The sequence below is a fragment of the Rhinichthys klamathensis genome, unplaced genomic scaffold, assembly GCF_029890125.1.
Source record: "Rhinichthys klamathensis goyatoka isolate OS25496 unplaced genomic scaffold, OSU_Roscu_1.1 h1tg000006l_1, whole genome shotgun sequence".
Lineage (NCBI taxonomy): Eukaryota > Metazoa > Chordata > Actinopteri > Cypriniformes > Leuciscidae > Rhinichthys > Rhinichthys klamathensis.
In genome coordinates this window covers 3,695,500-3,718,950 of record NW_026606559.1, presented here as the reverse complement: position 1 = coordinate 3,718,950, position 23,451 = coordinate 3,695,500, and the positions used below count along the sequence as shown (strand labels likewise).

General features: G+C 36.4%; 1 protein-coding gene across 2 annotated transcripts in view; it reads right to left on the bottom strand.

The window, feature by feature from the left end:
• Positions 1-23,451, bottom strand: part of taf2 (TAF2 RNA polymerase II, TATA box binding protein (TBP)-associated factor) — a 68,087-nt gene that overhangs the window by 35,934 nt on the left and 8,702 nt on the right. For both annotated transcript variants that reach the window (XM_056257700.1, XM_056257699.1), the window contains exons 7-13: positions 14,458-14,642; positions 12,513-12,626; positions 2,007-2,106; positions 1,835-1,920; positions 1,589-1,724; positions 1,238-1,392; positions 128-242 (exon numbers count right to left, since the gene is read on the bottom strand). In XM_056257700.1, coding sequence (XP_056113675.1) covers positions 128-242; positions 1,238-1,392; positions 1,589-1,724; positions 1,835-1,920; positions 2,007-2,106; positions 12,513-12,626; positions 14,458-14,642 — 891 coding nt within the window. The remainder of the gene's footprint in view (positions 1-127; positions 243-1,237; positions 1,393-1,588; positions 1,725-1,834; positions 1,921-2,006; positions 2,107-12,512; positions 12,627-14,457; positions 14,643-23,451) is intronic.

Genomic DNA, 23,451 nt, shown 5'->3' with positions numbered 1-23,451 from the left:
AATCAAAAGCATACACATGATGACCATTTTTGTGCTTTCACTACCTGTTTGAAACACTTTCTTTTATCCATCTATACATTCTCTCTCACACGATTTTCCTTATGGTATTCTCTCTACAGTCACTCACCACATATTTCTGTGTGCCAGACGAAGTGTAGTCCTGACGGATCTCAAGTTCCAAAACATTTCTTTTCCTGTTGAAGGCAAAACTTCCAAAGAATTTTACCACTCCACTCTGGTCTCTGAGGTTGATGAGTCAACGGTAATAATATATTAAAGAACTACAATACTTAAGAGCTCAACATTTTTCAAGTTAAAAGCAACTGAAACATTTGTGTTTTCACAGGGTTGAATTTGCCAGGAGAGATCACCAAATGTTGTGCTGTTCGTGGATGTGAGTGGCGCGTCACTATAAAAGCAAATAAAACTCATAATCAATGAGCCAGGTATGGAAGCATGTTTAGCCATGGAATAAAAAAAAAAAGTAATTGCAACTCTTTATTTCTCACAATTGGGAGTTTATATCCCGCAATTTTGACTTTAAACAACGTTACGGTTCAAATATAGGTTTCTACAAAGTTTTATAAAGTGATAAACCTCACATTTCGAGTCAAAATTATAACTGGTTAAATTTATAATCTGATGAGAATGCAAATTTGCTTATTTTTGATCCACAGGTTAATGTGTGTGTACGCTGCATACAAATATGGGCTGATGTATTTACTGTGAAATGTGCAGCACTCACATTTATTTAAATGATCGCCCTTTGAAGTTTAATATTCACAATAAGCCATGTTGTGATTCCTGTTATTCTGTCCCCATATTTAAGACCTCTTGAAATGAAAATTAAGACTTTTCTTATGCCATATAAGATATTTAAGACTTTTTATGGCCTTAAATTTGATAAAACTAAATTTAAGACTTTTTTTTACCCAGAGGGACCCTGATGAGCTACTCCTGACAACAGGGAAAATTGATAAGGAAAGAGTAACCTTTTTTGGAACGTTTGTTTTGATGAATCCACTTCAGACACCATATTCACATCTCTGACGTTAACCAATCATAACAGTGGTCATATACTGACAAGTCTTAAAGGAGCTAAAACTGTTTTGATGGCAGATATTTGATGGCAGAATGCAGCAACTGACCAAATCAGAATCAAGTAGTCTTAGGACCCACAAAAGAAATCAAGAAACATAACTTCAATCCACATAAAGGCTATGCATTTGAAGGATACACCCATTGTTTGATGAGGGGTCCGATGTCCTTCCCTGAGACATTAGAAATGGATTTGAGGAATCCAGAGGTGGATACCAGCATCTGGCTCCACATGTGAGACTGATATTTCTGGGATGAGGCTGTGCTGGCCAGACTCAAGAGCTTGTTAAACACCTGAAGAGAGATTTGAATGCCTTAGACTGAACAGTTGATAAATCAGCCACAAGGACAATGACAATTTTATATAAAGAATTAGTTGCAAATCAATGTGTGTGGGTGGTCTAAAACTGATGATTTGAGAGGAACCTATTCAAGATGTAACCACCATGAAATATACCACTTCCTTTCTTAAATGTTACAGTTCCTATACCTGTAACATGAACTCCATGCTAATTCGGTTTTCGATGAGCCTCATGACCAGGTGGGCTTTGCACTGGAACATCTTGTAATATTCCCAGGACAATGTGTGGGGGTGTTTGATGGAAAAGTGCAGGTGGGGTGTTGGACTGAAAGGAAAAAAGACATAACTTTCTCACTCTGTGTGAAACAACATCTTTTGTGCAAGTTTGGACGAGTGTGTATAATTTATAAACAATGATAGAGGTGAGGTTATTACTTGTCTTTTTCTTTTCCTCCAGAGAAGGTGGGATGTAGCAGGACTCCACCCATCTTTAGCTCATACTCCACGATCTTGTCCAGTTCCTGAAGGTTAAGAGAGTAACAGTTCAGCATTTAAAAAGTTGATGTTAGGGCATTATCTCTCCTTTGACGACCACTTTACTTTATACCTCCTTAATCCAGTGACGATACTCATTGACTCCAAATGTTTTCTTCAGGTAGAGGCCATAAATGTATCCTGAAATTCCCTTCAAAACCCACTCATCAGACCTGCAATTCAAAAAACACATCGTATATAAAATACACCGTCATTTAGATTTTTTATAGTAATAAAAATCATTTAGTTCAGTTAGAGAACAGACACTACAATTAAAAACTGAACATGTCTGCTCAATTCAGCATGAACGTCACAGGAGTCAGATTTCACCTCACCCTTGACTGACAAGACGATGGCGGAAGATTTGGTTTGTAAATGTAAAAGCGCCTATTTAAGCAAGTTTGTCATTGTACTGTTTTGTTGTTGTGTTTTTCATTAAGAATAATAATGAACAGCAATTGACGCTCCCGAATTGGTGCTAATTTGAAAGTGAAAGTAAAATGCACACAGCCGCACGGGCATTCATAACGTAGTATTCACATTCATAAGTGAGGTGCAAAAGAGGGGGGAAAACAGTTTTATTTATTTTTAATAAAGTAGTACATTCCATATTCAGACCTTTTACCTCTTTATTGGATAAACAGACACTTAGTCAAGAATGAGATGTAAGGCTAGATTTAAACTTGTGGCACACATTTTCAAGGAAAGCTTAATTATCCCACTGTCATTAGGATAAATATATATTTTTTTTGATAAAAATAATAAAAAGAAAGAAGAAACAATCTGGCATATTGATTTAAATCTAGGCCCTATATCCTGAAACAAAAACAAAAAAACAGTATGTTTTAAATAATAAAATCATCCAAGACACATTTCACTTTCTTTGCTAATTGCTATGACATCATCCTACAGAACAAATTTTGTTTACACAGAGGCCATATTTTGTTTTTAATGTTTTAAAATCTGAGCTCACGATCTGGTCATGCAAAGACATGAGCAAGTGTGTTTGAATGGATTTCATTGGCAATGATAGAGAAAGCTCACTCTAAACCCAACACTGTCTTCAATTACAGGGTTAAACGGCATCAAACAACACCATTAATTGCAGGCAGGCGACTGTTCTCCATTTCAAAGCAACTTCAGTTCTCCAGCTGGGGCTCGTATAAGCTCAAAACAATAAATAAATAAATAAAGTCTGCTATAGAAACCTCCACATCTGATTTTGATTTTAGACAATTACCACACAAGGGAGTTTATTGTAAGTAGTAATCAAAGCTTTGGACAAAGAACTACAGCATCGGACCAAATGGACCTCAGTCTCTAGGGGACACACACACATACACACAAAGAGTACTTCAGTTAGAAAGCCAGCACGATGGGATAAATCGTCTTTATGATGCAGAACAGAAAAACAGAGAGGGATCTAACAAGCTTGACATTGAAACAATGAAAGACAAACAAGTAGTCCAAAACTAGAGCAGTGAAAAGGAAAAGTGAAATCAGGCTAAAAGAGAGACTGTGATGATCATACTTCCTTCATGGGTAATTTCTACATCAAAGACCTAACGCATTTTTTAACAAAACAAGCACAGTCTGACATATAACTATTTTGTCAGATTTTTTTAAAGCAATAGTACACATTACAGGCTCAAGTAACCTTTGGTTAAATGTCTTGCTCCGGTACAATGGTAATGTTCATAGACCATGTGGAGTTTGAATATAAAGCCAGGGACCAAAATTAACCCCTTTAAAGACAAAGATCGACGACAGCCTTAGATTATTGTTGTTCAACATTCACTGCACTTAAAAACATCACACACTTACTTGATCAGGACAAACTAAGTATTACTAGAAATATTTAAGACTCCAGCTTCGAAATTTGACCACTGTTTATGATAAAACTAGGTTGCAGACACATTAATTTCTTAATTTATGTCAGGACAGGAGTGCATAATCAATCTGTAATTTTTAATATTTTTAATAGAATAACAACATGCATATGAATTCTGTCACGTCTGCTCCGGTTTATTTGTGTTCACATAGATGCACTAGACATCATTCGTTAGGGCTCTTAGTCCAATAGTATTTGGAGTATTTGAAGAAATATTGATTTATTCTCACGTTTGCAAAATATTTTGTCAAACAGAATATAATTTCTATGCTTTTTCCAATGAATTATGCAACCTGGAGAGCTGAAAGAGCGAGCTCTGTCTCTCCTGTTCCGGGTTTGCATCAGTTATTACTCCGAGCACTCATTCGGCCAAGAGCTGTCAATCATCTTGCGTGACCATATTCTATTGAAAAACAAACCCAAAGAAACATTTCTACACGTGAAACGAGAAGCTAATAAACACACGATTATGATAGTATATGGTTTGTGTGTGATTTGCATGCGATTTATTCATATCAATAAAGGATGTTTACATTATAAATGCTAAGCAGGTGTAGCAATTAGCTTCATTTTAAAAGGCTAACATAACATTTCAACATCATTATGTAACTAAAATTCTCATTAGATCGTGATCGGAAGTTAATACAAACACTCGAAGGTGGTTTAAAATGAGTTGAGTAAAAACGTAATATTGATCTTTTAAATTGTGTTCTGTAGCTTGATGGTGCTAATTATCACTCTAATGCACTGTCGTGCTAGGAGTTATTATATTCCATAAACTAATTTGTTAAAAGAATTCACATAAGGTCCCAAGAATAAACTTTTTTTTTAAAATTGTTTTTAGAAAGACTTCAGATAATAGGTGGACTAATGTATAGTGGGATCAAAGCGATGTGGATGGGAAAGCCTTAATGCCAGAATAAAGGCTAATAATGGCTGAATACAAACAAAAGAATGATAAAAGAATAATGATACAAGAATAATGAAGAGCAGATTAGTTCTCATTCACGGCAGAGGTGTAAAAGGTTCGTCAAGTGAGTACAATAGAAACATGAATGGAACAGTTATCTTCATCGGAAATTAGAATGCAAATGGGTGCAATGAAATGTTTTATTAGCATCTTATCAGCCTTATCTAAAACTCACATGACATGGTCTTAGAAATGTCTCATAAAATTCATAGTATTAGAGATATCATCCTCAGATTTTAAATGAAGCATGACCACACGTATGGCTTCGCTTAAATTGTCCCTGTAGGGGTGTAACCCCGGCATCCTGGCCAAATTTGCCCCTTGGCCTCTGTCCATCATGGCCTCCTAATCATCCCCATATACTGATTGGCTTCATCACTGTCTCCTCTCCACCAGTAAGCTGGTGTGTGGAGGGCGTTCTGGCGCAATATGGCTGCCGTCGCATCATCCAGGTGGATACTGCACATTGGTGGTGGTTGAGGAGATTCCCCCTTCCATGTAAAGCGCTTTGAAAGCGCTATATAAATGTAACGAATTATTATAGAATTAGTTGTTATACCATATCCACATAATATTTTTATTAGGGCTGTCAGTTAAACGCGTTATTAACGGCGTTAACGCAAACCCATTTTAACGGCGTTAATTTTTTTATCGCGCGATTAACGGTCTTTTTGGCCTAGCAAACTTTGTATTTTTTTTTCACATGCTTTTGCAACAGGACGCGGCATGCGCGGCGCTGCGCTATGAAACCCATTCATTTCAATGGCTTGAGCTGCGCGAGGACGTTTTGTTGCTTCGTCGACCAAAGCGCAAGCGGATCTAGCTAGACCGGAAACAAAACAACAGGCACGCCGCACACACTTGTTTGGGCTTGCGATCCGGCCAAATAGTTGGTTAACGTTACGTTTTGAGTGGATGATGAGCGCGAGACGCCGAAATGGATGCCAATAAGATTCTGAATGGAAAGTTTACTTTAAAAAAGTTGCCAAATGGTTCCATTGACAAGACCAAAGTGATCTGTGTGTTTTGTCGTTGTGAACTGAGCTATCGTCATCGCAGCACGTCCAGTCTGAAATACCACTTGATGGCCAAGCACACACACAGCTGATGCGAATTCTCCGCCCCCTCGTCAATATCAGAACCTCGTCAGTATTTCTTTCACCCTTTTATTGATGGACAGTGTTACATTGTGTGAGAGATTATTTGCTCCAAGTGAGAATGTTAGTGTGAAATTGAACACAGTATATGCCAATGTTGTTTTCAATAAAAAAACATTTGCACAAAGCAAGCCGATCCACTTTTCCATGTTGATAAGAGCATTAAAATGAGAAAAAAAATAATGGGACAAAAATAAATCAAGAGACATTTAGAATAGATAAAAATGTGCGATTAATTGTGATTAATCGCGAGTTAACTATGACATTAATGCGATTAATCGCGATTAAATATTTAAATCGTTTGACAGCACTAATTTTTATACATTTAAAAAATATTTTTGTTTAGCCCCCTGGGGTCGGCTATCGCGCCGGCGCGATTGTCTCGCTTTTTTTCTTATCAGTGCAAAAGAGACTCAAAATACTCGGTTGATTTTGATCTTACATATAAGTGTGATACATCATTAGATCCTGTTAAGTTTCTTTTTTTTTTGTGGATACTCACAATAAAAACAAAGTGTTGTGCTTTTCACCAAATAAAGAAAAACAAACATGATGCGAGTTCTGCGTTCTCTCTGTCAGTGAAGTCCTTTCTGAAACGCGTCCTAAGATTAACTGTAACTCCGCGATTACTTGTCACACAGGCACGAGAGATTTTTCTTTATGAAGCTTGAATTCTATTCTTTTAAATGAAGTAATTTATATAAAAAACAAATATTCTCAGTTTATGCAATCTGTATGAAAAGAGAGTGCTGTCAGTATTTTTTTTCCCAGCTCATTACACTTCATTACGCGTTAATCTGACACGCTCACGGAGGACGCGCGCTATTCAAACGCAAATGTCGAGGCAAGCCATGACAATGCCCACATCAGCCGTTCCACCGCGGCGGTAAAATGTGTGGTGTATTTGCTGCCTTTTACCGCTAAGAGGCGCTACAATCATAGACTCTGAAAAGTGTTCGTTTATTCCGGTTTATTCTCTCTAATGCGTAATCTGCTACCGCACCGCGGCTGATTCAGAGCGATTGAAAGCTGGTAGCAGATGAATTCAACAAGTGAAACGTAGTTAAAATAATTCATAATCACAACACTGAAATTAGGCTACTGAAATGTAATTGAATAAATAATGAAAACATTTCAACATAAAACATTGCAATAAAAACATTTAGGCTACATCAATGAGGCTTTACAACTTTAACAGCGTACAGACGGTATAGCTCAGTGATCAACGCAACAACACGAGCTTCGAGGAGCTTCAATCGAGCCGAGATCGAATCTCAATGTAGCATGTTGTTAACCGATGTTGTCCTACAGCGTTTATATTTTACCACCTTGATGCTTAAATAAGTAACTGTTTATAACGGTTTACTTATTTAAAGTCAAGAGTTTTGTTTAATTATCATTACAACATAAATTTGCTACATTCCTGTAGAACCGCAGCCGCTGCACAAACGACAAAAACTGATGAAGGAAGATTGTCAGCCGATAGCATCAGAAAATGAAAATGAAGAAGCTCGTCTTTAGTCTGCTAAATTATTGTGTAATGTAAAAGAACACTAAAATTACTTAAGTTTGAAACCAAGTTCGAACATTTCAAGGTTTAAATAAAGTGTCGGGACAGTTTTTTTTAATTTAAAACAGGGTTGCATCGGGTTTAGAGTTTATTTCTTTTGCGATGCAAAATAAGAAACACTAGGCTAATCTTATTCTTGCGACATTTTAAATTTGTATTGCCAAAGAAATTACAGCTAAATTAAACAATTAAAACAGTACAAAACGAAAATTGTCCAAAGAAACATAATTAAATTAAAAACATGCGTTTCTCTTTGCCTCTCTCGCGCTGGATCTCTTTTTAAGTTTATTTAGTCTCCCTCACTGCGCGCGCCGGGTCTCTCTCGAAATTAAACATTTCAGGGTAAAAACACATCATACAGCTGATAATACTGTATATGTCGCTGCGTGTCAGCCATACAAATCACGAAAAAATTATTTAGCCTTTAATTGTTGCTTCAAAGACACAGCATAAATATCGAAACACGGTGCTTCGTGGTAATGCTGCTAAATTAAATAACATTTATAGAATAATTATGAACTTAAATGAAACAATATCGCAACATTTCGACAAATACATTATTTGATCTGTTTTTACATTTTAATTCAGGGCGATTTAGACTACATTTAATTAGAGCGAGATTTTCACCCTTGTCTTGTCATTTTCTCATTGGGAAGCGCTTACATTAGCCTACATGTTTGAGTAGATCCTCTGTACCTCTCGTTTTCATATGGATTAGCCTACATAATCAGATAACATTTATTAGCCTAAATATTTAGACATTTAAAGGCTTTAGACATAGCCGATTTCTTATCGTGACTGAGCTGAAGTGGCTTTCGGTTAATTTTTGTGACGCGCAGTTCCCGGAGACAGACGACAGATATACTGTTTTTGTCGTTAGCCTAATATGAATACAAGTTTACAGTTTTGAACGATGTAAGCTACTCTACTCTTATCTGTATGACCAACAAATTACGGAGTCGCCTATTAAGTTATTTTAGCTGTAATAATGAGAAAAATAAATTAATCTAAATGAACGCGCCGCCGTGTTTGTCGAACACTAACTCACCATGCCAGAATAAAACCCGAATTTAGAAAAATGCATAGGGCCACTCGGCGTGGTGTGCCAAAACACTTAATTATAAACTTCAATATTTCATTCAAAATAATCTCAACACGTTTTGTGAAATTTTGAAAAGCCGTGCATGCATTAGGGCCACTGGAACTAATGAACAACTGAAACGCTGGTTTTGATTTTATTGTTTGTCGTTTAAACGTGCCTGTTGCATATCTCTATTTTATATATTTGATATTGGTGAAGTAGCCTATAGCATTGATTAGCTGTGGAGGGAGGGGTGTGGGGATTAAAATAATTCAGCAGAAGCAGGGATGTTTAGACGAGAAGGAAATCCCAGTCCCCCCTGGCAAATCACACTTTACTTAAAACCATGTTTTTAAAAACTCCAGGTTGTAGGGAACAGACCTCTCTGCCATGCGCGCGCATGGTTTGGAGCACAATATCTGTCTCGCATGCACGCTCGCTCTAGATAGATTACGGGATATTTTAACTAATTTGCGGTATAACTAGTCGATCACGAGTGGCTCAACAGGTAGATCTATAGATAAACTATATCTTTTAGGAATTTGACCGACCGGGTTGACACTTCAGCGTGAGAAATCGGGGGTGTGGCGTGAGAGCGTGAGATTTGGGTCAATTGCGTGAGTCTCACGCTCAATGCGTGAGAGTTGGCAGCCCTGAAAAAAAATTATTTATTTTTTACAGAACTGCTTTTGAAATTACGATTGGTAGCCTATCATTATACAGATGCAAAGTTGTTCTGTTGGATACTATTTTGTTCCTTAGTGTAAAATGGAAATGCATGATAATTGTATTTTATAAATATAAGCAAAAAAACTGTATGGTGTAACAGAGTTTTAGAGCTAGACAAATCTAAATAAATATAAAATTTACAACAGACCATGTTTGTGCGGGATTTGAACCCGTGTCATCTTGATGATGAACCGTAAGTTCTACCGCTCGGCTATGAATTTTCTCACTGAAAAATACCCAAACGTCTGTTTCTCACATGAGCGAGAAAACGTTTTGTCTTTAGCCTGTGAGTGTAGGCCAATACTTTAGCCTTTTACAGTTTTAAAAGATTATATCTTATCTGTATGACCAACAATTACGGAGTAGGCTATAAATGTTTGTTGTAGGCTTATTTGGAAATTACCATAACTTGTAGTATTTCATCCTTAGGCTACAGACATTAGCCCCACTTACGTTTTGCTAAATGTCCCTTTGCGCCACCTGGCGGTCATTTCGCGAACGACTTTGAAATGCGACTGGTTTATTTTTACCGCGGTGGATGGCTAAAAATGGTATGTGGATGGCTAAAAGGTGTGACTAAAAATGTGCTTTTGGCTTTCATTTATATTTTGATTGTTTGTATATATATATATATATATATATATATATATATATATACACTACCGTTCAAAAGTTTGGGGTCGGTACGATTTTAAATACTTTTAAAAGAATTCTCTTCTGCTAACCATGGCTGCGCTTATTTGATTAAAAATACAACAAAAATCAGTTATAGTATTAAATATTATTCCAGTGTAAATCAGCTGTTTTCTGTGTGAATATATAGTAAAGTGTAATTTATTCCTGTGATCAAAGCTGAATTTTCAGCATCACCAGTGTCAGTGTCTTCAGTGTCAAATGATCCTTCACAAATCAGTATAATATGAGGATTTGATGCTCAAGAAACATTTATTATTATTATCAATGTTGAAACAGTTGTTGGTCTGTCAGTTGTACAGTTTTTTTTTTTTTTTGGATTCTTTGATGAATAGGAAGTTCAAAAGACTTTTGTAACATTATAAATGTCTTTACTGTCACTTTCGATCAATTTAATTATTCCTTGATAAATAAAAGTATTGATTTCTTTCCTCCAAAAAATAAAAAAAATTCTCACTGACCCCAAACTTTTGAACGGTAATGTATATGTGTGTGTGTGTGTGTGTATAAATATTTATTTATTTATATATATATATTGTCCTTGCATTCTTTCTTGTGTGACACCCCAGAATGAAAGGCTCATTAGTATGCAGTCTGCTCAGGTGAGAACGGCCTAATTATTCATGAGGGGGTTGGGCCGTTCCGCCCATCCGCATATTGCCTTTGCAAACAAAAAAATGTTTTTCACAATTTAAAACAATCTATTGTTTTATGTGAATGATTAGGCAGAATGATTTTCAGATCAATTTGAAGCAAAAACTCTAGGCGACAACATCCACTAGTCAAAAGTCTTGTGGACAGATATTTAGTATGTTATTTGTGGCCTTATATTAGAAACTTTATTTTTTTGTTTTTTCAATAACCACGCATAAACAATATTCTCTCAAAAATACAAACATGTACATACATGTTGCTCACATATTATGGTAGCCCTGTGTGTGCTATATAGAGTGTACTTTCACCTGTGCCATTAATATGTTTATAAGCAACTGAAAAAAGCAGAAATGTCAGAGCATGCCAAAACATCTCAAAGACCCCGAAAACACCTCAGACCCCAGAGGGTTAAATATATTATTATGTTTGCTTATGCTTATATATCTCCATTTTAATAACAGTCTGAGTAATTCTGAGTCTTGAATTGTAAACTCTCAAGTGTTGGCTTTCTAAATATATGTTGGTTATGTGTCTATTTAGAATGACTTATGAGCATCAACCTTTTTCAACCTATGTCATTTATGCCCCACTTGCCAAAATGGGGGTGTGTGCAGTAATGGGTAAAATTAACATTCAACAAGCACCAAATGTGAAATAAAACCGCTTTTGGCAAGAAGATTTGTTATCCCCCAATTGTCAGATGAGTAGTGGCTTTATAAGGAATTAAAAGGACATTTGTTAAAGGGATAAAGTTCACCCAAAAATTACAATTATGTCATAATTTACTCACCCTCAAGTTTCTTTCTTCTACTGAACACAAAAGAAGATATTTTGAAGAATGTCGGTAACCAAACAGTTGATGGGACCCCATTGACTTCCATAGTATATATTTTTTTTCAAACTAAGGAAATCAATGGGGTCCATCAACTGTTTGGTTACCCATATTCTTCAAAATATCTTCTTTTGTGTTCAGCAGAAGAAAGAAATTCATACAAGTTTAGAGCAACTTGTTTAGATCAACTTGAGGGTGAGTAAATGATGACAGAATTTCCATGTTTGGGTGAACTATCCCTTTAAGCCACCAAAATGAAAATAATATATGAGAACAAAATCATAATGTGTGTGGTGCAGTTTTAAAAGGAAACAGAGATCTGGTTAATCTTGTTGATTTTGCGAGTGACAAAATGGCATGGTGGGTTTATTTAAACCATGCGAGGAAAAACCTGCCAAATAATCCCATTGTCCTAAGGATTTAAAAAAAATAAAAAAATAAAATTAATTAAAATATTACTGTGGCGAGCAGGACGAGGTCGAGGGCCATGGGAGGACGGTCTTGTATCTCTCATGGAGGATCGGAAGCATAACAGGAGGAGCGACGACAGTGGAGATCGAGAGAGGCCAGGCCTGGACTATTTTATTTAATGTTTTGTTTTATTGTGTGTGTGGCGGCAGTCGACCGTGAGGGACTACCGTCTTTACGTTCGTTTTTGTATTTGTTTATTTTATTTGTTATTAAAATTGTTGAATGTTCGCCGGTCCCCGCCTCCTTCTTCCTACAACATCTAACCTCATTACAATTACAAAGAGAGAAATATTTAAACCTGGCTTGGCAGAATCAAATGCTTACTGAAACAAAAACATTCCGTCATGTGACCAGGAGTTACTGGTTCAATAAATACTGCATATCTTGCAAGCTCAAAGTACCTTCCTGCAACCTTCATGTATGAAAAGTATATCATATAATATTCTATATAACAAAAATGCTGCAATATGCAGTTTTGTGGCTGGCAACAAACATTAAACTACTATGGTTTCCCCATTCCTACCTACTTACCAGGACATCCTAGAGATGAAGCAACCAAAAAACTGCTGGGCCAAAGCATAAGCCAGAAAGCGCCTGGTCATCGGTGTCTGGTCTATGATCATACCACTGTGAAGGAGGTTGGTGCTGAGAAAAAAGAAAAGGAAAAAAAAAGCACAGACACAAAATCAAACAGTGCATCAAATTACATTGTAGCTTCTGTTAACAAGACCTCTGAAATTCACACACGAAAAAGAAAAAGAAAAGGGTTTTCCTGCATTTAAAATATCTTTGCAGCCGCCAAAATGAATCTTTGTCCCTCCAAAGATTTATGTGATAGTTTATCCTTTCATTATAATCCTATATAAAGTATAACACAATGTCAATAAGAGATTCATCGCACAACATAGACAGATTAATTGATAATAGCGGGAGTTTTCACAAGAACACAGCTTTGTGTACCTAACGTTGAACTGAAATAATTGTCAGCTTCAGTGATTATAATGAGAGTGATCTTTGCTCGCTTTCTGTAGTGTCACAAAAAAATATTGTAAGAATGTTATGAAAATTAATGTTGACAAATAGAAATATGACACGAAAACATGTCAATGAAAACAATGACTAGAAAAAATAACTCTGCTAGATTATGATGCATCAATGTTATTGAAAAAGAAACAGTGATAGAAACAGAAATAGTTGCTTGAGGTAAAGCTGAAGAGTAAATGATCTCCAGTAAACTGAAGCCTGTTCTATGACACATCGTATGAGATTATTAATAATCAAATATCATAGACACATAACATAAACGTAACATTACAACTTCCACAAAAGGACGTAAATGCGCATGTAAACTTGAGTGTGCTAGTTTTTTACAGTCTATGGTTTGAAAGGGAAACTCTGGATGCTCTTCCCTTAACAGCACGCTGATACACGGGCAACTAAAGCACAGAATTTACAACATTCTATCACAATCCTGTTTACATTATAATGCTATATATGGCATGTACATTGGCGCTGCACATCTTGCACTTTATTTTATTTTTAATGATAGAAAGTCATCACTGCGCGTTTTTGTCATAACGAGAAACAACTTTAAATAAAACATAGGTTTACTGTTAAAAAATTAGAACAAATTAACACTGCTGGATTATTAATATCATCAATGATTTAGAAAAAGAAATAGGTATCTAAAAGGAATATGACCATCTCAAATAGCCCAATGATAGTCAATTATGTCAGACATTGCATTTGAGCTGAAACTGAAGAGTGAATGAACGGTCGGTAAACTGCAGCGTTTTGCTAGCTGGTTATTAAACTCAACCAAACACGTCTTATATTTAAGATTAATCAGATATAGACTATATAAAGGTAATCTTACAACTTCTGCACAAAAGGACGCGAATGCGCACATGAACTTGACCGTGCTTGTCTGATGTGTAACTCTTGTTGTGGACGCGCTCTTCCTTAAACAGCGCGCTGAAAAACTCAAGCACAGAGAATTTACAACATTCTATTACAATCGTGTTCTCATTATAATGTTATGTTTATGATAGATTGGCGCTGCACATCTTGCACTTAAATGCATTTCATGATCAAAGTGATTACAGACATCACTGCAGCGCACTTTCTAATCCAGTTTCACTTTATTTTGCCGGTCTGGAAGCTAACGCTAACAAATCAGACCTCAGGAAACATCCCAAATGCCGCAATAACCAATCAGAATAAAAGACAAATATAATTTTTAAAGTCAGGGCGATCATCATTTTCATGATCGATCGACGCTGTCACGTACGAGTACTCTTGCCCATCCCTAGTTAATATTACAAACTGTTTCTTTGAATTTATTTTTGATTTATCGTCAGTACTGGGCTTGCAGTTCACATGGATAGGGTACATTGTACTGCGTGTGTGGATGACCATGTTCGACCAAGACCATTTTGGACCCAGGAAAAACCCTGTAATGTCATTATAAACATACCTAAAAATACTCATTGATGCATATGATGAGACCTGCACATAAGCCTCGTCCACAAAGACGGTCTTGAAGCAAGCATATGGGTAGCGACAGGTGAGGATCTCCTCATAGAACTCAAAAATCTCATGCAGGTAGGACATGGTGTGCTTCAGCAGGGGCAGAAGCTGAGGCAAGCAAAAATGAGTCACCTGTGAAAGCACAACATTTCTGATTTAGAACAATTTAGTGAATAAAAAAAGCAACAATAATTGCATTGGAAAGCATTTACATTTGAAAAAGTGTATTACATTTAATATATAAGCATTATATAAGTATGTACCTAATTCTCTCGATCTGGGGAATCTGGATGATCTAATGTATCTAACCTGTGACTGACCTACAGTTAGGACATTAAACATTCTGGCAGTCCATATAACATATTTATAAATAAAAAAAGCACACCACCATCTAGTGGACAACTGCAAAAGGGAAACTTGTTCGAGTCAATAACAATGCCAGGTATGTCTATGCTGAGTAAAAAGTTTAATACTTTTTAATACCATTTTAAGGAACTTTTTATAGTGTACATACATAAACTACATAATAAATTAATTGTGTTCATTTGTATATATTAAATAACTTAATTAACAGTAGTGCTTATATAAAAATCTACAAAATCTACAAAAGTATAGAGATGGATTTCAGCACAAGATAGAAAGCTTTAAAATGTACCATCACTACATCAACACCTTTATTAGAAACAGCCTTGCAGCAGTGTTTACAGTTTTTTTTTTTTTTAAATAAAAGTAATTTAATGCTATGTTAATAACGAGCAATGCACTTTGTCTCCTGTTTTGCTCACATCATGTGTTACTATTACACTGTAAAAAAACAAAAAATAATATTTTAGTAGTATTACTCAGGGTTATTGTCGTTAAAGCTGCAGTCCGTATCTTTTCCTCTTTGTCGCCATCTCTCTGTTCGAAATCTGTAACTGCAGTGATTCGCGAAATTATTATCTTTACGTGGGTTGTAAATCGGCATGAAACAGCGCGGATGAACACAGTGCTTTGAGGCGAGTGCTGCTGTCAGTCACCGCGCTGTGTGGATATGTTACTGTCATACAGAATCACAGATTCACTTTCTGAAAGTTTGACCAACATAAGAATTTTCATAAGAAAATGTCTTCTGAACAAGTAAGTAAAATCCATTTTTGTTCTGACCAACTAAGGGGGAAAAAGCATTCGACATGATAAGCTTCGTTAGATTTAATCAACGCGATTTACAGCAACCGTGCAAATTATAGCCTACTTTGTTCTCAAATTGTTCGTGTTAACAACATCAGCATTGCGTGACTAATGTTAAATTTAATGTGTTTTATGGTTAGCAGCTACCTGCGTAGTTCAGAATTCATATTCTCCATAATAGCAAAACGAGAAAGGCACAACAAAGGAAACTCCATAACTGTGTGAATTAAGAAAACGTACTGTTACACGATTGAACTATTGAAATGTCTTACTTGTTCAGCAGAAAAAAGCCGTCTCTTCTTCCGTTTTGAACCCCTTCAAAACACGGAGTTCACGCACTTTTCAAAAGCCCCGCCGATGTTTAAATCCTTGTGTTCGCATGAGACGGTTTCTTTCTCTTTCTCTAGCCACCTTAAATCCGAAGTACGAAGTCTTTTGGGTTTTATAACTGCTGAATCTCCAGTTGACACTGATGATTGTTGTTTGAATCTTTCTGGATGCCATAAGTTAAATTATGTAAAGTGCTGCGAGAAAAGCCTATACATCTAAACATCTCGTCACGCGCAGTATAGCCGGCTAGCCGAAACTCCTTCTTTATGTGTACGGGTGTGACGTCATGACGCAAAGACATGCTCGAATTTCCCGCGGAAACCCACCAGTACCACTGGAATTAAAATCATTATTACAAGCTAACCGTTTTGAATCTAGCTATGGCAAGCAGATAGTTTTGACCACTGGCAGAATAAGTTTTTTTTAATATAATTATTTTGGATTATTTTTAACTTAAAAAGTTACGGACTGGAGCTTTAAATAAATATAAAACTATTAAAAACATTTGTTTATATGATACTGATACCCGATACTGCACTCGTACTCATTAAAATGCTACGATACCAACAACCGATACCACGCAGCATGTACAGTACAGTGCTTGTGACAAAGAAACACAGACAACAGAGCAAACAAAGATCAGAAAGGATATATCAGAGAAGTATGTCTATGAAGTAAATGTATCGTATTTATACAGGGTTCGTACAGACTCTGTCAAATGAAATTCCAGGACTTTCAAGGACTTTTCAAGCACTACTTTTTTGGATTTCAAGGACTTAAATCGGCACTTATCAAACAATATCTTGATTATTATTTTTACTTATTGATGTTTCAATTCAGAGAGGTGAATCCATTGACCAGCGCTGTCAGGCATGGGAAATCGCCTTAACCATTGAAAGGATATTGAAACTGATTTGTCCCCCCATTAATATATATGATTGACCTGAAGAATGAAAGTTGTATTATATACTTATCATATACTTAATATCATGCTCATAGCAATGAGAAATAGCTCTATATCTCAGACGGGCTGCAGCGTTGATTTAGCGTGAAACAATTGTATTTTTTCAACAACAACAAAAAAAAAAAATCACAATATTTTGAATTAGGGATGGACCGATACCACTTTTTGCAGAACGAGATACCGATACTATAACCTATCCCTGAATTTTCACTGCATTTGTAATTTTTAAATGTATTAGTAATAATCATATTAGTTGGCTTAATTTGTTCATCAAATATGTATTTCTTTCAATTATTTGCATGCTTAATTAAGCCTGCTAAAATGCATTGTATGAGCTTTTGTTACTGTACATTCTATTGCTCTATCATATTTTATATATCATTGAATAGCACAGCACATATTTAGACTAGAGCAGCTCTAGAAATGTCAGTGCTGAGAATTGGGTCAGTGGTACAAATGTTTAGACACCAGTGAAATTATTTATTTCCAATTATTTATTTCCAAATCCAATTTTGATACTACAACAAAAACTGCCAGCCTAATTAATGTGAATTTAAAACATTATTAAAAGGTAAGCAGTCAGCAACAAAATAAGAACATATAATCAACTTACAAATAAATACAATAGAACAAAGAAAGGCTACAAATTACTGGATGAATTAAATATAGATGGATCTTTTGAAAGTTGAAAAGGGTAGACTATTTAGTCAAGAGCAGTGAGAAATTTATTTGTCCATTCATTGTTTGATTAACATTAAAACAGCAGTGGGTTTATTGAAGTGCTGCCCCGTTAAGACCGAACGCACGGACCCCATGGCTACGTTCACTTGATATACCTGACTTTGTTTACTAACTTATTGACTGCAAACGTCCAGTAATAATGTAGGGAATCACTCGTTATACATAAATCAGGTAACAGGTCATGTTTTACTTTACTTGATTTAGTTGTCATCCAAATAACACGTGCTGAGTGAACGATTTAGCAATCAAGAGCATTCAACAGAACTGCGCTCTCTCTCGTCAGTTAACGTTAATAATAAGCTAGTACATGCCTCGTTTTATTTTCTTTGCCATTGACATCCGACTAAACTACAAACCTTCCACTGATGTCTGTTTAAAGAGATGTGCTCGACCAGCTCGCGTGTCTGTGCTGCTGCGCGCTCAATCCACTGCGCGGTTTTCTCTGATGATCAGCTCGCGCACCACAGCTATGCGTTCCTATACACACGCTGCCTGGTAACGTTAGGCCTATCGGTTATTGGTATCGGAGCATTTTTATGAGTACATGAGCTCGGTATTGGTGCACCCCTATAATAATTCAAGCACTTTTCAAGTACCTCTTCAAAAATATGGCTGTTTTCAAGGGTTTTCCAGGACTTAAATTTCAAAAAGTCAAATTCAAGTACTTCAAGCACTTTAAGCACCTTGTACGAACCCTGTTTATAGAATGTTAAACAAATTAAATGTGTACGGCTATAAGTGAAACGCGGAGTGGGATTGAGCAGCGGCACAGCTTGTGGAGCGCACATCCCTTTTTCACAGACATGGCTGAAAAGTTTGTAGTTCGGTCAGATATGGCTGCTTAAAGTGCTTAAAGTGCTTTAAATAAAGCAAAGAAAGTAAATGAGAAGCATATTACTAACGTTAACTAGTGGTAGAGAGAGAGAGAGAGAGAGAGAGAGCATTTCTGTTGCATGCTCTTGATTGCTGCTCGTTCACACATGCGTCATTTGAAATAAAAGTGACTCGTATGTGCAAGTAAAAACATGAACTGTTACATGATTTATGTATAACGAGTAGTTCCCTTCATTATTATAGGAAGGCGGTGTAGTAATCACATGACGTTTTCAAGAAGTTGTCTGTGCGCAAACATTAGAAGCGTACACTGAATAGCCAGTTGAATCGAATTCTCTTTCATGTCTTCATGCACGTGAATGGACAAATTCACACAAAATTGTCAAAATGAACTTATAGGCAAGTATCCTTGTGAAACAGTCAGTTATGTCTTCAGTGAACGTAAACAGTTGAAAAGAAAACGCATGTAACAGTATGTTGGATACATGCAACTCTTAAAGTGACAGCAGCCTCAGTATCGGCAAGTACTAAAAATAAAAGTCTCGGTATTGGACTCATTCTGGAAAAAGTGGTATCGGTGCTAGATAATTTAAATAAAGCTGAAATAAAACAAAATATAAATATTAGTTGAAAAAACTTAGACTAAATGAAAATTAGAAATGTTGCCTTGGCAATGAACTGAAATAATTTTAAGTTATTATTTAAAATTATTAATTGGAAATAAATAAAAACTAAACCGGAAACGAAAAAATTAAACCTTAATAGTAATATATATATAAAAAAAAAAAACATTAATAAAATGACAAAAGCACCAGAGGTCGCGTCAGACTTTATCATTGTCTGTAGCTACACCACGGCCTGACAACACATTATTTTTGCTGTGATGCATTCTGCAGTGCCAAAGGGTATTACATGATTTACAATGAAAACAGTTTCAGGCTCCTCTCTCTACTGAAGTGTTAGGTATGTTATCAGCATTTTCTCAACCGTAATATTAGTCGTTTCATCAACTATTATCCTGACGTATCTGCTGTTGGCGATACGATCATCAATAGAGCTATTTATGGTCATTGCTATAGCCTCCTCCATCTGACTGACAGTGTCGTGGGGGTGTGCACGAGTGTGCACAGTTCAGGTGTGGATACCCAGCAGACTGTAATGGGTGAATTAGATTAGGATACAGGTGGCTCGGGGTGTTTATATTTGTCATATGCAACACTGTGCAAAACCAGAGGTGTCAAGTAACGAAGTACAAATACTTCGTTACCTTACTTAAGTAGAAATTTTGGGTATCTATACTTTACTTGAGTAATTATTTTTCAGCCGACTTTTTACTTCTACTCCTTACATTTTCACGCAATTATCTGTACTTTCTACTCCTTACATTTTAAAAATAGCCTCGTTACTCCTATTACATTTCGGCTTGTTTTAATTTCGGCTTGTCATCGTTCAAAAAATTACCAATTACACAAACGTTTAATAGATCTGAGTCCCGCCTCCTGAACATCGCTAAACTGATTGGCTTTGTGTTTTCTTTCTAACTTGTGAGAGGCTAGAGAAACCTAGATGCGGTGAGTGAGGGAGAAATCAACAGTTTTCTGCTCAAGAATATGGGGCAAATCGCGTCAAATATTGATTTGGGGACAGCCGTTTTTACAATACAGTACTGTAAGACAAACGCGGGATAAATGGCAAACATAATCGAGTGTGTGTGTGTGTGTGTGTGAGAGAGAGAGAGAGAGACAGAGAGAAGAGAGAGAGTGTGTGTGTGTGTGTAACCCTACATTATAGGATCAAAATATCCCCATAAAGATGGCAATATCCGAAATCCTTGTTTTTTTTTTGAAAACCGCTTATAAATCAGACTAAGTGATGTTTTTTGAAAATGCAGAGAGTTATCTGTGATAGGGTTAGTGTAGGGGGGTAGAATACACAGTTTGTACAGTATAAAAATCATATGTCTATGGAAAGTCCCCATAAAACATGAAAAAATAACATTGCTTGGTCTGTTGAAATGAGAGGCCTGTTTGATCAAGTTGAAACCTTGTCATACCAGTCTCATCAGCTGGACTGAAAGAAGTTTCAGTGCACTTAGGACCCTGAAAACATGTCTCAATGCAATGGTCACAAGTGACACTTGACAGTATTGCTGTGTATCGAATCCAACAGGACAAACTTGACAGTATTGATGCAAAACATATATGCCAACAGTTAATTTCTGTTAAAGGGATAGTTCACTTATTTAAAAATTAAAATTCTGTCATCATTTACTCACTCTCAAGTTGTTTCAAACCAGATTCTTTCTTCTGCTGAACACAAAAGAAGATATTTTGAAGAATGTCGATAACCAAACAGTTGATGGTAGCCATTGACTTCCATAGTATTTTTTTTTTCCTACAATGGAAGTCAATGGCTACAATCAACTGTTTGGTTATCGACATTCTTCAAAATATCTTCTTTTGTGTTCAGCAGAAGAAAGAAACTGGTTTGAAACAACTTGAGAGTGAGTAGCCTAAATGATTTTCGTTTTTGGGTGAACTATATCCTTTTAATGAAAGATGCAGACGTGTTTGGCTTCTTCAAAAAGCAAGGAAGAAGACAGTATTGCACTCTTGCATTGCACTATGAACGGAGTAAGGTTAAGTCTCTGTTAAACTGCCTTCTTGTCTTTATTAGTTACCTGTAACATTACAGAATTAATGAATTAACGTATTGTTAAGGTCAATATAGACTAAAAACCTTAATACATTATCCTATTAATTTCCTGATTCCTCCGCTCCTGTGAATGTCCCCAGTCCCCACCAATATCAAAATCAAACCTACGCCCTTAAAGAGAAGTATAAACATATACCATTGCGATGATAACATGCCTCTGAAGTTTGACTTTTTGCACCATTACAATACTTATAGGCAACTAGTCATCATATCTTCCGCTCCATGAAACACATGTTAATGCTCAGTAGTACACACATATGGTTCTTTAATGTATTTGCATTTTACTAAAATGGAAATTGGACTGAAATTCATTTTCTATGGGCATATATGCGGCTGAAACAGGTAGTGCATCCCAAATTTTTCAACATTAACATTTTAATATAACGTTACAGTGATGGCCTTTAAAAAACATGTTTTTTTAGGAGGTGGTAGTGCACTATCGGCCCCTGTGGCGCGGCCTAAGCATTTGTCCTTAATGGCATTTTTTTTTCCTTGCATTACTTTTACTTTTATACTTTAAGTAGTTTTGAAACCAGTTACTTTTACACTTTTACTTGAGTAAAAAGCTTGAGTTGATACTTCAACTTCTACAGAAGTCTTTTTAAACCCTAGTATCTATACTTCTACTTGAGTAACGAATGTGGATACTTTTGACACCTCTGTGCAAAACTGTGTTTTGAATGCCTCATTACAGGCAGCCTGTGATTTTTCGACATGCTTGACTACTCATGAAGCTTCGATGTGGCTATGGCTACTTTTGTGATAATTCAAAGCTGATTTCTGCATCGTCGTGCACCCTCGGACAAATCCGCTACTCATGTTAGCTTTTCTACAGATGTCGAAGAACATTTTGCCACCTTCCTTTCTCAGCCACGTGAATTCTTGCTCCCATTGAACCTGGTACTCCCTCCTGACCTCCTTGCTGCCGCTTGGTTGCCCCGTAACTGCTGTTAGTGACTGATAAATATTGTCTATTTGTCCTTCATCCTCCATTGCATCAGTTCCTTTTTTTCATCTTTATTAACAATATCACAACTATTTGGCCATTTGAAGAAACTTCTCACACTCACACTTTTGCAACTGTATGCAGCAGTGACAAAGACGAGACAATACAAGCTAATTGCCAATTAATATGTGCAATCACCATCAACTGGATAGGAGTGGGTTACAGTTACAATAGATCACCCTCAGTGTGATCTGTAAAAATGAGGGATGGCCTTCAGATTTTTCCGTCACTGCTAAAAAACGATGTCAACGATGGGAAATCTGCCAACGATGGGTTAAATATTCGGTTAACGCAACCTCTGAAAAGCACATAACGAAATTACTAAAAATTTAACTAAAATTAATGTGAAACTAAAAATATACAAATAAAAGCTATTCAAACTATTAATAAAACTATATTAAAACTAAAATAACACTGGTATTTTTATGGAGGCCTAAACCTGCATAAATAAATAAATAGGAGAATAAATAATAGGAGAATAAATAAAAATGACCTGATAAAACAAATATAATTATTTTTTAATAAAATTTTATCCTGAATTTTTTTTTCTTTTACTATTATTATTATACTGCTACTACAATTATTATTATTATTATTATACATGTGCCATTTGGGGTACATATAGTAGTTTAAAGGCACACCGCGGAACTTTTGGCCACTAGTGGCGCTCGACCTGTAACTTTCACGTCTAGCGTCCCTAGAGGCCACAAGCTCCGCAGCACTGTCGCAAAAGTCAACAAACAGTCAACCGGTCAGCCCATAGACAGTGGGTCAGCCTCCCGTGTCTTTAGATTGTGTGTGATTGCAGTGTTTGAGGCGGGCAGCCTTGCCGCGCTCGATTCCCTTATAGCAGTCTGCTGAGAGAGAGCGAGCGGGGCGAGCCCCGTGGGGCTTAGTGCTAACATGTCTGTGAGTGAATGTGGGCGCGGGACGGCGGGCACATTTACTGCACTAAAAACACCGTCGGCCTGAGCTGACTGTAACTTATGTGTGTTGGTTTCGTTTTACAGAAACCGTGGGACATGTCGTGTGTAGTGTTTGTGGGCACTGAGTCGTGGGCACGTTCACTACATTTAATGTACATTTGACATGAGTCGACTTTATTTGTGCGAGCCCTGCACTGTGGCGGGCTGTGTTTGTGTGTAGAAATGAACAATGGGCTGTGGGCATTTTATTACACT